General features: G+C 41.0%; 1 protein-coding gene across 1 annotated transcript; it reads right to left on the minus strand.

Moving 5' to 3' along the window:
- Positions 1 to 12,273: 12,273 nt before the first annotated feature.
- LOC138249405 (olfactory receptor 52E8-like) lies at positions 12,274 to 13,239 on the minus strand. Its single transcript, XM_069203366.1, has one exon. It carries the CDS (start codon positions 13,237 to 13,239, stop codon positions 12,274 to 12,276), a length of 966 nt encoding a protein of 321 aa, XP_069059467.1.
- Between the last annotated feature and the right edge of the window lie 373 nt (positions 13,240 to 13,612).

Below are 13,612 nucleotides of genomic sequence, written 5' to 3' on the forward strand. Positions count from 1 at the left end.
CATCCATTCTCCAAAGGAGGAGTTCCTAGTCCTCTTCTTTCTTGCAGAACTCCAAGCTTCTTCCAACAGGTGGCAGCTTCCTTGCACCCTCAGCTGGCATTTTCTGGGCTCCTGCCCACTCTCTACACTGTTGTGACTATTGGACTTGGTCCGCTTGTCTTACAGGTACTCAGGTCCGGAAATCCACTGTTGTTGCATTGCTGATGTTTGTTCTTCCTGCAGAATCCCCCTATCACGACTTCTGTGCTCTCTGGGGGTAGTAGGTGCACTTTACACCTACCTTTCAGGGTCTTGGGGTGGGCTATTTTTCTAACCCTCACTGTTTTCTTACAGTCCCAGCAACCTTCTACAAGCTCACATAGGTTTGGGGTCCATTCGTGGTTCGCATTCCACTTTTGGAGTATATGGTTTGTGTTGCCCCTATACCTATGTGCTCCTATTGCAATCTATTCTAACTTTACACTGCTTGCATTACTTTTCTTGCTATTACCTGCATAATTTTGGTTTGTGTACATATAACATGTGTATATAACTTATCCTCATACTGAGGGTACTCACTGAGATACTTTTGGCATATTGTCATAAAAATAAAGTACCTTTATTTTTAGTACTTCTGTGTATTGTGTTTTCTTATAATATTGTGCAATTGACACCAGTGGTATAGTAGGAGCTTTACATGTCGCCTAAGCTGCTTTGCCATTGCTACCTTCTATCAGCCTAAGCTGCTAGAAACACCTCTTCTATACTAATAAGGGATAACTGGACCTGGCACAAGGTGTAAGTACCTCTGGTACCCACTACAAGCCAGGCCAGCCTCCTACAGCTTTGAAGTAGGAGAATGCTCTACTACAGCTTGTCCGGGGCAGAAAAGACTAATGTGAAACCCTTTCTGAGTATGCTTAGGCAGTCATTGTTATATGTGAGACCTGTACGTCTCAGCTCCTCCCCCTATCACTTTAGAGATGGCCCTTCCTGCCAACACATATTCCCCTTTTGTCTTGCTGTCTAGGAGTAATACTCAAAGATCAGCTGCAAGGTACACACAGTCAGGTAAACCTGGATACAGCCCCCTAATAGTTAGGACAAGAAAATGCCAACTTTCTAAAAGTGTAATTTTCAGACTTGTGAATTAAAATCCTATGTTTCAATAAAAAAAAAGTTAAAAGTACAATTAGTAGGAGACCAAATTATACTCTCCTATGTGCTCCCAAATGAAAATGATTACCCATTAAATGTTATAATGAAACCCACATATCATTCAATGGGAGGGACAGGCCTTGCAGTAATGAAAAATGATTTTAAGAGTTTTTCACTACCAGGATATGTAAAAGCTAAAAATACTTGTCCAGCATTTTAAATACACTGCCCCCTAACATATGGGATGTTTAGGCGGTACCCTAAAGGTGACATGTGTATTAAAAAGGAAGATTAATGTTGGGCAAAAGGTTTATTTTGTCAGGTCAAAATGGCAGTTTAAAACTGCCCCCCCCCCCATATTGCAATGGCAGGCCTGAGACAGGCTTAAAGTGCTTCTTAACTGAGTGGCACACTGAATGCTGCACATTCACTAGTAGCATGTAATTTACAGTCCCTGGGTACATATAGCATACTAGATAAAAGTAAATGAAATTTGCCAATTAGTTGTAAGAAAGTTTCACTGTTTTTGCACATGGTCCTAAGACCAACAAAAATGACATCAGCAAAAATGGAGGAGTAAGGCAAAAAGTTCAGGGAAGGACAATCTTTAGACTGACAGATCTTTTATGGGTCAGCTGAAGTTGTGATTTTATTAAATCAATAGGATTGCTAATCAGTTTAATAATTTAATGTCTTTTTATATGTTTCAACTGACTTTTTAATGTTTTGCATTATCATTGTAGTTTCACCTCTAATCATACTGTCATTGGTGTTTTGTGGTTCGGCATTTTTTAACTATGGTATTATGTTAGTGATAATTAGGGCAGGATAATCAGCAGACTGAAGAATCCAGTTTGGAAAAGTGTGCTTTACAGAAGTGTGGTATTTGTAGTGGATTTTACTTAACATTTCGGCAAATAGATCCAGTTATTCCAATATCAAAAAAGTTTGTAATTTTTTTCTTGCTGGCCTTTTGTGTGCATTTCATGATAAAATGACCCGATCAAATGTGAGATGATTTTAGGAGATTATCAGTGTGGAAATTGGATGTCCTTATGTAGACAATGTCTTATGTATGTTATTGTTGATCGATTGGTTGAAACATGTTCCTAAAGTTATTTTGCACAAGGGGCTCATAAATCATCAGCGCAGTAAGTGAGGTGCCCTACGGTCATTAATATAGTATACTGATATGATATAGTATAGTAATATAATATAGTATAGTGATACAGTATAGGATCATTAATATAGCATTGGAGGTTAAAATGAACATGGTAATTCATTGTTCCTAGAAGGGAAGATACTCATGTAGGAAGAATTGAAAGATATGGTGACCGTTGACAGGTGGCATTGAGATAGAATCAAGGGATTGTTCTCCAGCCCATTGACAGTAGGGACTGGCTGCAGTGATAAAAAGAAGTAGATGTTATTTATTTTCACTATAGCTGTTGCTACCTCACCTATTTTATTACTGAGTAAAGTTTGTCAAAAAAAGTAGTAGTGTTAAGGGACAGCTTCAAGTATATCTAATGTAATGTATCAGAAAGCCAAGTTTTGGTGAGAAAAAATACATAATTTAAATTATTGAACAAATAATTAAATTAAGTGGAGTAGAAAAATATGTGTTGCTTGTTCTCCCAATCTCCTATCCTATGGTTGAAATGCCACAGCCTATCATTAGTGAAACTGGTAAAGCTCTACTTGCTCCAGTTCAGTCAAGAAAGCTTTTAAAGTGTACGCACTTCTCTACTAGAAATTATGTGAGTTGTGAGGGATGCAGTACACCCTAAACACTTCCCTTCCAAATAACAATGTATTATGCCAATTTAATCTCATTTTACTATTTGGGAATGTGTTACTGAATCAAAAAAATGGATTAATAGATTAGTAGATTTAAAAAAGTCAAAAACGCTATGTTTTTGCAAATCTCAGGTATTGCACCAGCAAAATGCCTTTGGACATCAAGCTCGTTATTCCCGGCCAGGGGGCAAATTCAAGGTATGTTCCAAGACCTCTGGAAGCAAACAGAGCACACAAGCAACCTCCCTTCTCTGTTGGTACAGTAGACTCACTTTCACAACAGTGGCAGATGTTGATTCTTCGACTGTCATTGATAGTGATGTGAAGTAGCACCTGATGTTGTTGATGGTTACAGACTACTCCAGAAGTGTTCAGTTGGAGCAACCTTATCTTCTGCCACTGGTGTAGTTTAATGATGGATTCCAATGGTGTTTTCAAGTCAGCTGGGCCCTGTGCCTCACTAGTAGGTAGACTCGCCTCCTAAAGAAAGCATACTGTCTTATCCTCAGAAAACAGTGCTTTCTTTACCCAGGTCTTTCACATCAACACCTCTTTTGGGCTGTTGGCCTAGGTTTAGTCCTAGCCTTTAATGGAGACAGCTAGCAGTCCTCCTTTACCACAATGAGGATGATATATTAATGAACAAATATCAGAGACTAGGGCCCTCATTACGACCTTGGCGAGCGGCTGAAGCCGGCTGCCAAGATCGGACCACCGGGCGGCCGCGAATGCCTAGTTTCCGCCCGCCGGCCCAGCGGGGATCTCGGCCGCAACACAGGAGCCGGTCCAAATGGAGCCGGCGGTGTTGCGGCCGTGCGATGGGTGCAGTTGCACCCGGCATGCTTTTCACTGTCGCATAGCAGACAGTGAAAAGCTGCACGGGGCCCTGTCAGGGGGCCCCTGCACTGTCCATGCCAGTGACATGTGCAGTGCAGGGGCCACCAGGGGCCCCACGACTCCCCGTACCGCCAGCCTTTTCCTGGCGGTTCAAAGCGCCAGGAAAAGGCTGGCGGTAGGGGGACTCGTAATCCCCTGGGCAGCCTGGCAGATTACAACCGTCTGGGCCATTGTGGCGGGAAACCGCCGGCCCCGGCGGTGCGACCGCAGCGCTTCTGCCACGGTCGTAATGACCTTGGAAGCACCGCCAGCCTGTTGGCGGTGCTTCCGTCATTACAGTCCTAGCGGTCTTGGACCGCCAGGATTGTAATGACCCCTTAAATGTTTATGGTCACTCTTGAGCTAGATCACATTTTATAGATCAAATTAGCGGCATAGAAGTAGCATATGGCAGCTAAGAAATGTGTAGTTTTAAAAACCTAACAGAGAAATTAACGTAGAAATGAAAATGTGCACATTTGAATTATAGTGAGTCATTATGCCACCATTCATATTTCGACAAAACGTTTAACATGAAAATACTGTGTTTTCATAAATGTGTTTATTATTAATAAATATTAACATGAAAAGACTATTTTAATGTAGAAATAGTAGAAATTAAATGAGAATGAATGAAACACACTTCTATTGAATTAAATAGATTTTAATAATGTGAAGAAAAATAATTATGTTAAAAATTGCTTTAACATAACATGAATAAAGTTTCCAAACAAATAATTTGCTTTGCACATTTGATTTGAATTTTGAAGTGCGCAATAGGTTTATTAATGAATTCATTGTATTGATGTGTATTTAGATTTCTTAACATGACTATGCCTAAAGTGTTATTTTGCAAGCAGCAATGTTAAACTTTATTTGTTCTGTCCCCTCTGACCTGAATTGTTTCCCTAGGCAGCACATGTAATGTTGAATGTTTTCTTGTAATGTAGGAGAAGAGCATGTTTCAAGTTTAGTTAATATAACAATATTTGTTCTAGCTGGCAAACCGGATAGGAAGCCTTCCATGTTTATGTGAAAGACTATTAGTTTAGTTTATTGTGGATTGTGTGAAAGGAACTGTAAGTTGCAAAATATTAGAACATTTTATATTTTGGCAGAACCACATGAAGTCATGTGAATAACAATGGACCTTTGCTGTGAAAACTTCAAAAAGTTGCAAACTTGGTGGTGCCATTACAGTGATTGAATGCTGAAACTGATGCACAGAGGTTGCCCGCTTGAAGAGCTAATAAATACATTTTGCGTATATCAATTAGTGAAGAATTTTGGAATCATGTGCAGTTTGTCTGGAGACCCCCTTAGAGTCAGTTCTATGTTTCCTAAGTCTGTTGTCACATTCTCTAAGTCCTTTGATGAGTTTTCTCATCATAGTCATAATGGTCCAGTGCTGTTTCAGTACTAATAGGTCTAACTAATTCTGAACTGCTGGTTTGTCCTATGTGCAGCCGGTGTTTTCCACCATCCTGATGCTGTTATGAACTGATGCCGTAAGAAGGTGACCACCCTGTTCAACAAATCACCGCTGTCTGCTGTCCCATGAAAAGAGGTATAAATAAATGTGGTTTCTTGTTTTCTTTTTAGTTTAGTCACTTACACCACCATAAAGTTGTATAGTTAGTTGCCCTAGTTAGATGATTTTTCAAAATTATTTTTTGTCCTTCTTTTATTTTGTATTTTTTTTGTCTGCATGTGTAAGCTAGTTCCCACACATGGTTAGTGTTAGGAACGGCCCAGCTATGAAAATAATTGGTAAAACTGTTTTATGATTATTTATTGATGTCACCATCATCTGCTTTGAAACCTGGTAATAATGTGCACAAAGTATTGTTGCTAATTTTTGTCATTCTTTTGGAGTGTTTAAAAGTATTGATATTTGGTAGGCTGAATATATTCAGATGCTTTGGTCAGCATATGGTTTTCATCTATGTTTATAATTTAGTTTTGTGTACCATTTATGTGACATTGATTATGGGATTGTAATAAAGCTCTGAAACTTTATTCAGTTTAGAGTTTTGATTTAGTGTTTAATTTTTTAATATTGTTTATGGTTTCATGTTATGATTTGTGATAATTCTAACTACTGACTCTGTCACCAAGTCCAAAGGTTCGGTCGACCTCTGAGGGTGAGAATTAGTTGATGTTGTCTCACCCGAACGTTTGTGGTTTCTGAAACCAAGATGGGAAGAAGACATCTGCGAGTGCTCCTGCACTCTTGAGCACTCAAAGCATCTGCAAAGACATTGACACTAATTTATCAGTGCATACTGAGACTCTGGCACACCTCCCTGAATTTGGGTATGTCAAAGAGGAATACTCATTGGTCTCAGACTACTGTCTAAATTCATAAAGGGGCCAGATATGGGTAGGCGAAGTGTGAGATGCTGTTAAGTTTCTGACAGAGACACAGTGCTACTTTAAAGGCTGGTACGGCAACTGCCTCCATAATCAGAAACATCATTCTGGAGACAGACAGAAGGGGAGAGCCCACATGCAGGTTCTCAACATTAGCATTAACTCTGGAAGCCATTATACAAAAGCATCCATCACCTTGAAAAGCTCACACCTACCATGTCAGATACACTTACAAACCTCCCAATTACTTCCAAATGTGTGTGTGTGTGTGTGTGTGTGTGCATCTACATACACACGCAAACACACACACATACATATTGGTTTTCATGTTCTGTTAGATACACATGCTCATCTTAATTGTTGGATATGCTAGATTTGTAAAGTAGCTCCCTTTCTAACATGCCTTTTAAAACTTGTATTTACCATCAAAAACAAACTATTTGCTTGGATTGCTTTCTTTGATAATAGTTTAATGCCATCTATTAGCTCTCTTCCACCTGATACTCTTTACCCCCAATGTCCCTTCAATCTGTGCCGGTAAGAGCTCCTGGTCCCCAGATGCCTAGCATCAGCCACAGCCTGCATGTCTCCACTGAAGAATTTACAACAAAACACAAAAAGCACAATCAGTGAACCAAGATCTAGCTTCCTCACAAAATTGGTGTAATTCTCTTAAGCAATTTTTGCTGTAACCCTTCTCAAGAAGTAAGTGGAAAATGCATGGGGATTTTGCATTTTAGGACCTGTCTTTTTACTCGACCCCAGCTTGAAGGACAACCCCAAAACTTTACTTTTTAGAAAGTTTTGGGAAAGTTACAGAGAGGTTGGACAACTAAGGTCAAAGTTATTAGCAACACAAAAAATGGTTTCCTAACAGACCTAACTATAACTATCAAGTCGATGTCTACATTCATATCTGCTTACAGACTACAGTCTGTCTGAGGGAAAATGACTGCCAGACTAGTAAAATAACATTCATACTTTGTATGCACAGTACCTTGAATACATGAATGGCTGGCAATAAGAGCTATTCATTTTCCACATACATTCTTTGTATTTTTCAAGGGCTACAGTGCAGTGGACAATTAACACCCCGTGGTACTGTCTTTGATCTCTGAGGACAGATTCTAGGACAGCTCTCTCTCTCCTAAAGGGCTCTCACCCTAACTCAAACAAGCATATCCCTCACTCATGTCACTGATCATGTGACTGGGCTAGAAGTGGTTGGGCCTACGTTGCTTCTTTCTTGATACTCACTAGGGGGTCCATGATTTGTTTCAGCTCAGCATTGGCTGCCCTATACCACGCACATCATAGATGAGGAGTTGGAGCAAAGCCTATTTCCAGCTGCAAAGTGTGGTGTGAAGGGTTCCCTTTGTGTTATGATACTTCCCTGCAGACCCTGTGATGCTTACAAGTTTGGTATGAGTATGTTCCCCTCCGCAGGTCTAATGAACTTCCTCCTGCTGATTGGTAGGGAGGTCCCATTACTCCTATGCAACTGTGCTTTTTTAAGCCCTCGGACCTTGCTGCTGTCCTTGGTCAAGGGCAGCATTGTTCAGTCCCCAGGAGGGTGAGGAAGTTGCTTGTTGCAACTGATGATCATCTTCTACTGTGGGCCAAACAGGCTGTTATGAAACTGCCTAGCTGTCAGCTCTTACAATGCATGATGTATACTACTCCTGTAGTGAGCTGCTTACCCTCCCACAACCCTCTCAAGCTCTCAGTGAAAAACAAAGAGGCTGTCTGGAATTACATGGCTTTTGTGGAACACTCAATCATTGATCCATCATAAGGCTGTCTGACCTATCTGGCTTGGAGGAGCTGGCTTGTGCAAAATTAATGACTGACATAAAAATACAGCTGCTGTTATAAAGCCCACAAACTAGCCTGAACTGCATCAGCATGACATGACCACAAGCAAGGTGCAGATGCTGTAAGCCCTCTGCAGCAAAGGCACTTTGCCGATTGACAAATCTGAAACAGATTTCTACAACCAGGTCCAGCGTTACAAAAAAAAACTGCATAAAAGATTGGCATTACTGATGTACTCCTCTACAACTGCATTTATTGTTTTAAAAAAGCAAGTATGGAGCCATATTCTGAAAAAAGGGTGACAGGTCAATTAAGAAATAAGATGACAGGCCTCTAAACACTGGATGAGAGAGCCACAAATAGTTTCTGTGACTACCAGTCACTCCCAAGCCTGAGGCACCTGACCTATCAAGTAATCACAAGAGACAAGTGGGGTGGCTGTAGAGTGGAAACCCTGCACTCCCTCAGTTTGAACAGGCATTCTAGGATCCTCATTTACAAGAATCTGACGCATCGGCTCTGAAGCGTCAGATTTCTTGTGCTGTCCTATGAGCCCCTAATGATGCCATGGATGCTCTCTATATACTATACAGATCTCCATGGTGCACATTTTCACAGATGCGTCAGAAATTCTGGTGCTATACTCATGCAATGATGCAACTCCAGCAATAACAGGAAGCCCTCATTGAGAAAGGTCCTGCCTCAGTTTTACGCCTGCTCTGAGCAGGAGGTAATTTCTGATGCAGTGAAGTCGCAGAATGACTCAGTGAAATGTTGTAAATTTCACTGTGTCACTTCTGCGTGGCTTTTCCCTCAGGAACGCCCACCTTGTATGTATTATACCAGGCACAGGTAGAATGTGAATCAAGGATTTACAAACTGACACCTTGGGCCCAATGCATTAGTTTTTAAATGTCGAGCAGTGTAGAGCACTGCTTGCACCACTGTTGTGTCTAAAAGAGTGATGCAACAGTGGTGCAAAGGCCTTATAAATGAGGCCCTATATGGTGCACCAGTGTCACATGTTGATTCAGTACTAGAGGTCCTCGATCAGTGGTTAATTTGTAAATAAAAAGAAGAGTCTTGGAGTCACTAATGAACACAAATATCTTGAATGGTGCAATTCCATTCCAATTTTGTGCTGCTTTCTGATGAATCCTCTCACTACCTCTGATCAGGCTTGATCACATCATAACCGACTTGTACTACTGGCTGTCACTGACACAGCAACAAGGACTTAGGGAAGGCCTAGCCTATGGAAATGCTGTCCACTCATGATCCAGTCTTCTTTACCCAAGATTTCCCACAGACACTCTTCAGATGGTATAACTGGCAAATTTGCTGCCATTTATGTTCTATTTATACCTGCATGGGTAAGGAAAAAAACTGATTCAAGGACTTGGCCTGTGTAGGATAGCTTACTGCACCCTTATATTAGTGGGAATGCAGAAATATCTTATTTAAAGGTGCACATGCGTCAAAGTCAAAATGTGGATTCAAGACTGACTTTGGGTCTGAAGAAATCTTTATCAATTTCCAACAAGCTTGCAAAGCTGTGTGCTCACGACACAAACCCATATGCACTGAGTTCCTATATGGACTCATTAGTTTCCTGGTGCCAGCGTCCTCGTGCACTCCGATCACAGTATAGACCCCCACATTTAAAAAAAAGCTAGAATTTGGCACCCTTCTCTAACACTGGTTATGATTAGAGCCTGGAATGAATTGCACCACATTTAGAAGTGCAAAGCAACCTGATCTTGTTTTGACGGAAACTGAAAACTGTCACTGTTTGTCTCTGTTCCTGTTTTAGTGCTAAGACACTTCTTTCTTGAAGTAGATGATTTTTTCCTACAATTTCATTCATCACCAATCACACACACTCACACACACACACACACACGCACACACACACACACACATACACACACACACAAACACACACAGACACACGGTAATACATGCTCAGCATCAGTATATACTTCACTGAGTACGCAGGTGTATGATGGCTTTTATGTAATGGCTTATCTTTCTACTAGAATGATGATACCACCAAAGTCAGTTTCTGATAGGCAAGGGCAGTAAAGTGGAGTTCACTTTGGACATCCCCTAATCATCAGAGCACCTGTATACCCTATTAGGTGATTACCAGTGCTTTATAAATCCTGATTGATTGTTCGGAGCCTAGCAGCCCGGCGTCTTACCAATAAAATGAAAGTGTCCTAACTGGGCTTGCTTGATTGTCAAAATCAATGACGGAAACAAGAGAGCCACACTGAAAATACATAGGGCATGGCAACATGGCTCTGTGACACCATGAAGGGAACTTTTCAGCTGAACAAAAAGTTCTTCATGTCTATGTAGGTTTTAAAATAGAATCACTGTTATCTACTATAAAGTGTGGGCTTATTTTATATCTCTTTATTATGAAACATCACAACATCTTTATATTACTAAACTATAAATAAAAGACTATCAATGGAGCAAGCGAATTACACTCCATTTATAATTGCTGTCTCATATACAATCTAATTATTCATCTGATTATTTGGCAAAAAGTGAGCCCCAGATGATGGAATGTATTTATAATAATGTGTAATTGAAATGTGGTGCTGCAAAGGGCAACAAGGACTTGCAGCACTAGCTTAAAGAGACAGCAAATCTGCACTTAAACAAGCAAATGTATGACTGACCGCTGCCAAATGTTTCATACTGCAAACCAGTGAAATGAATCATTATACATTTATTTGAGAGAGTTAGCACACTGAACAACAGGCACACAATTAAAACAAACTATTCTTGGCTGGTCTTTTGCTTGATTTGACAATTTGTTTATCCACAAAAAACAGACAGCACAGGACTTCTTCAAGGATGAAAAGTGATCATGCAACATAATGCAACCTCCAGCATAGTAATTTCCAACTAACTATTTACCACCTAAATATTTGCTAGTTGGCATAATTTGCCTCTACTATTTACATCCCACCACCATTTAAGAAAAAAACAACAACAGTTCAAAGTTTCCTATACCTCAAACTTGTAATGCAAAAATATATTTTTAAAGTCTAATCCCAATGTGCTGCTCATGTCCATAATGCCTATAATGTCTGCCAAACTCCTGACAAGAAGATCACAACGGTTCTGATGTCATCCCCACTGCTCCCATTACACGTTTTCCACTGGGCTGTCCGGTGGACTTCAAGGTTTCCACCAGTAAGCACAGTAGGAAAGGTGCAGCAGCATTGTTCCCAGCTCAGAATTGAGCCAGTGGTAATGCTGCCACATGCAGGATTCACCAGCACCCTTGAAATTTCAAGGGGGGCCTGCACTGCCCATGCCATTGCCATTGGCATGGGCAGTGCAGGGGCCACTTGTTCTCTGCCATCCATTTCATGGTGGTCAGACTGCCATAAAAAGGCTTGCAGAGAAAAAGGTTATAATCAGCACAGCAGTGCTGACTTCAGCTCCCTTGTGGCTGATTACAACCAGGACCACCGTCATCTGATCAGGATCACTGATCCTGGCGGAGACGGCAGTCTTTTGGCAGTCCAACCGCCAAACACTTAAATTGACGACCATCAAAGCTGAGGCGGTCAGGGCCATCACAGCGAGTCTGGAGGGCTAGTGACCACCAGACACTTAATAAGGCCTTTAATCAGTGTAAATTCCTGCGTGACTAACACTCTATGTAAAGCTTTTTTGTACAATATTCCTGATTGAAATGTTAATTTCTGTGGCAAATATTTAAATATGTGCCCGCTGTTTCTGCACACTCATCATTCTGTCTCCGATTTACGCTAGTCTGAGGCTATATGTCAGCAATAAACCCAACATTAAACATGAATTATGTACACATTGAATCACCTAGGTAATAAATAGTGTTACTGCACAATAGTGGGTTTACCCTGGGGGATATTGGCATGCAATTTCTTGTTTGCAAGAATGGAATGGGAGATAACATACAGTTTAGCTTTTAATGATCAATAAAACACCAGATTTACCCCATTTCTGACCTCTTTTCCGATACAAATACCCACAACGTCATACCTAGAAAATTTTGCCTTAGAGAATGCTCTGGGATCAAGTGCAATTTGCACACAACCAAGGCTGTATATTCAGATTCAAACCGTAGTGTAACACAGAGTGATGCCCCCCTACAGAATGTGATTGTGGGATGAAAGGGGCCCCCTCAAGAGTTGGGAGACCCTCTTCACCATAGGGGCTGCAGAAGACTGGGTTGTGTGCTTGTTCAAACACAGTTTACTTGCAATTTCACTTTTTCGCTGGACTCAGAGGGAACATGGCCATTTTCTTTTGAAGAAGTTGAGTCACTCCTTGCTGCACTGCCTTCAGAGTCACTCCAAAAATGAGTGGATTTATAAAGGGGGGGAGAAGGAGGAAGGTGTTAGCCAAAATAACTTGCACAAAAAGAGGAATGGAGTGATGTAGCTTGTTCAAAACTGAAGAAAAGAAAATAGGCAGGTAGAAGGCAGACATGGCACAGACATGGGAGGTGCAAGTGCTGAAGGCCTTGAAACGGTCCTTGTACGGAAGAACTAAAATAGTTCTGAGGATCAGAAGATACGACAAGGCTATGCAAAAAACATCCATTGACCACAGTATAAATATTACTGTCCAAGAGTATACGCTAATGATAAAGATGTCAGCACAAGAAAGCTTTGCCACAGCCATGATTTCGCAAAGCGAATGTGGGATGAACCGGCTGCAGAACTGCAGTCTCAGGATAAGCAGTGGAAGAGGACCAACCAGCAAGATGGCGCGAACCAAGCAGGCTGATGCTATCTTTGTGATAAGTTCATTTGTTAATATACTGGTGTATCTAAGGGGGTTGCACACTGCAACATATCGGTCAAAGGCCATGGCTGAAAAAATGGAGGATTCTACTGACAGCGTACATGCTACAAAGAGCATCTGAGTAAGGCAGTCACCAAACCTGATTTCTCCAGCATTAAACCAAAACAGACCAAGCATCTTAGGGACAAAGGAAGAGGAAAGAACTAGATCGGACAGAGCCAACTGGGAAATGAAAAGATACATGGGCTTGTGGAGAGAGGTCACTGTGTTTATGGTCAGCAGAAGAACACAGTTACCAAGAACTGTAACAGTATACATGATGGTCAGGGGGGCAGCAAACCAGATGTGGAAATCCTCCAGCCCAGGGATGCCCATCAGTATGAGGGAAGAAGGTGTGAATCCACTGACGTTGACTGATAGCATGATTCGGCCTTGATTCTGGAGCCAGAATTACCTGTCTGGAAATACAAATATTTTAATTATATTGTTAAATTAACTGTCAGTAATGTTAGACCCTAAATTGCTACAAGGCTTTTTCTATTAAGCATATATGACATTAATACTGAGTGTGGACCGTTATTTAATGCAGTTCTCTTCTCCCCACTTTGAGATGCTCCTGTCATAACATTCCCCTCTTAAACCTAAACTCTGCCTTCACATTGTTCAAGCCTTCCCAGGCCTCACTAAATTATGTCACTGGTTTTGGTGGCTCTTAGCTATTTCCACTCATACTTTAAAAGGGACCTCAGGTACTTCTTAAAAATAAACCTTACACATGCCTGTGCCTTTTACAGCC

Source organism: Pleurodeles waltl, chromosome 8 (genome assembly GCF_031143425.1).
Source record: "Pleurodeles waltl isolate 20211129_DDA chromosome 8, aPleWal1.hap1.20221129, whole genome shotgun sequence".
In the NCBI taxonomy this organism is placed as follows: domain Eukaryota; kingdom Metazoa; phylum Chordata; class Amphibia; order Caudata; family Salamandridae; genus Pleurodeles; species Pleurodeles waltl.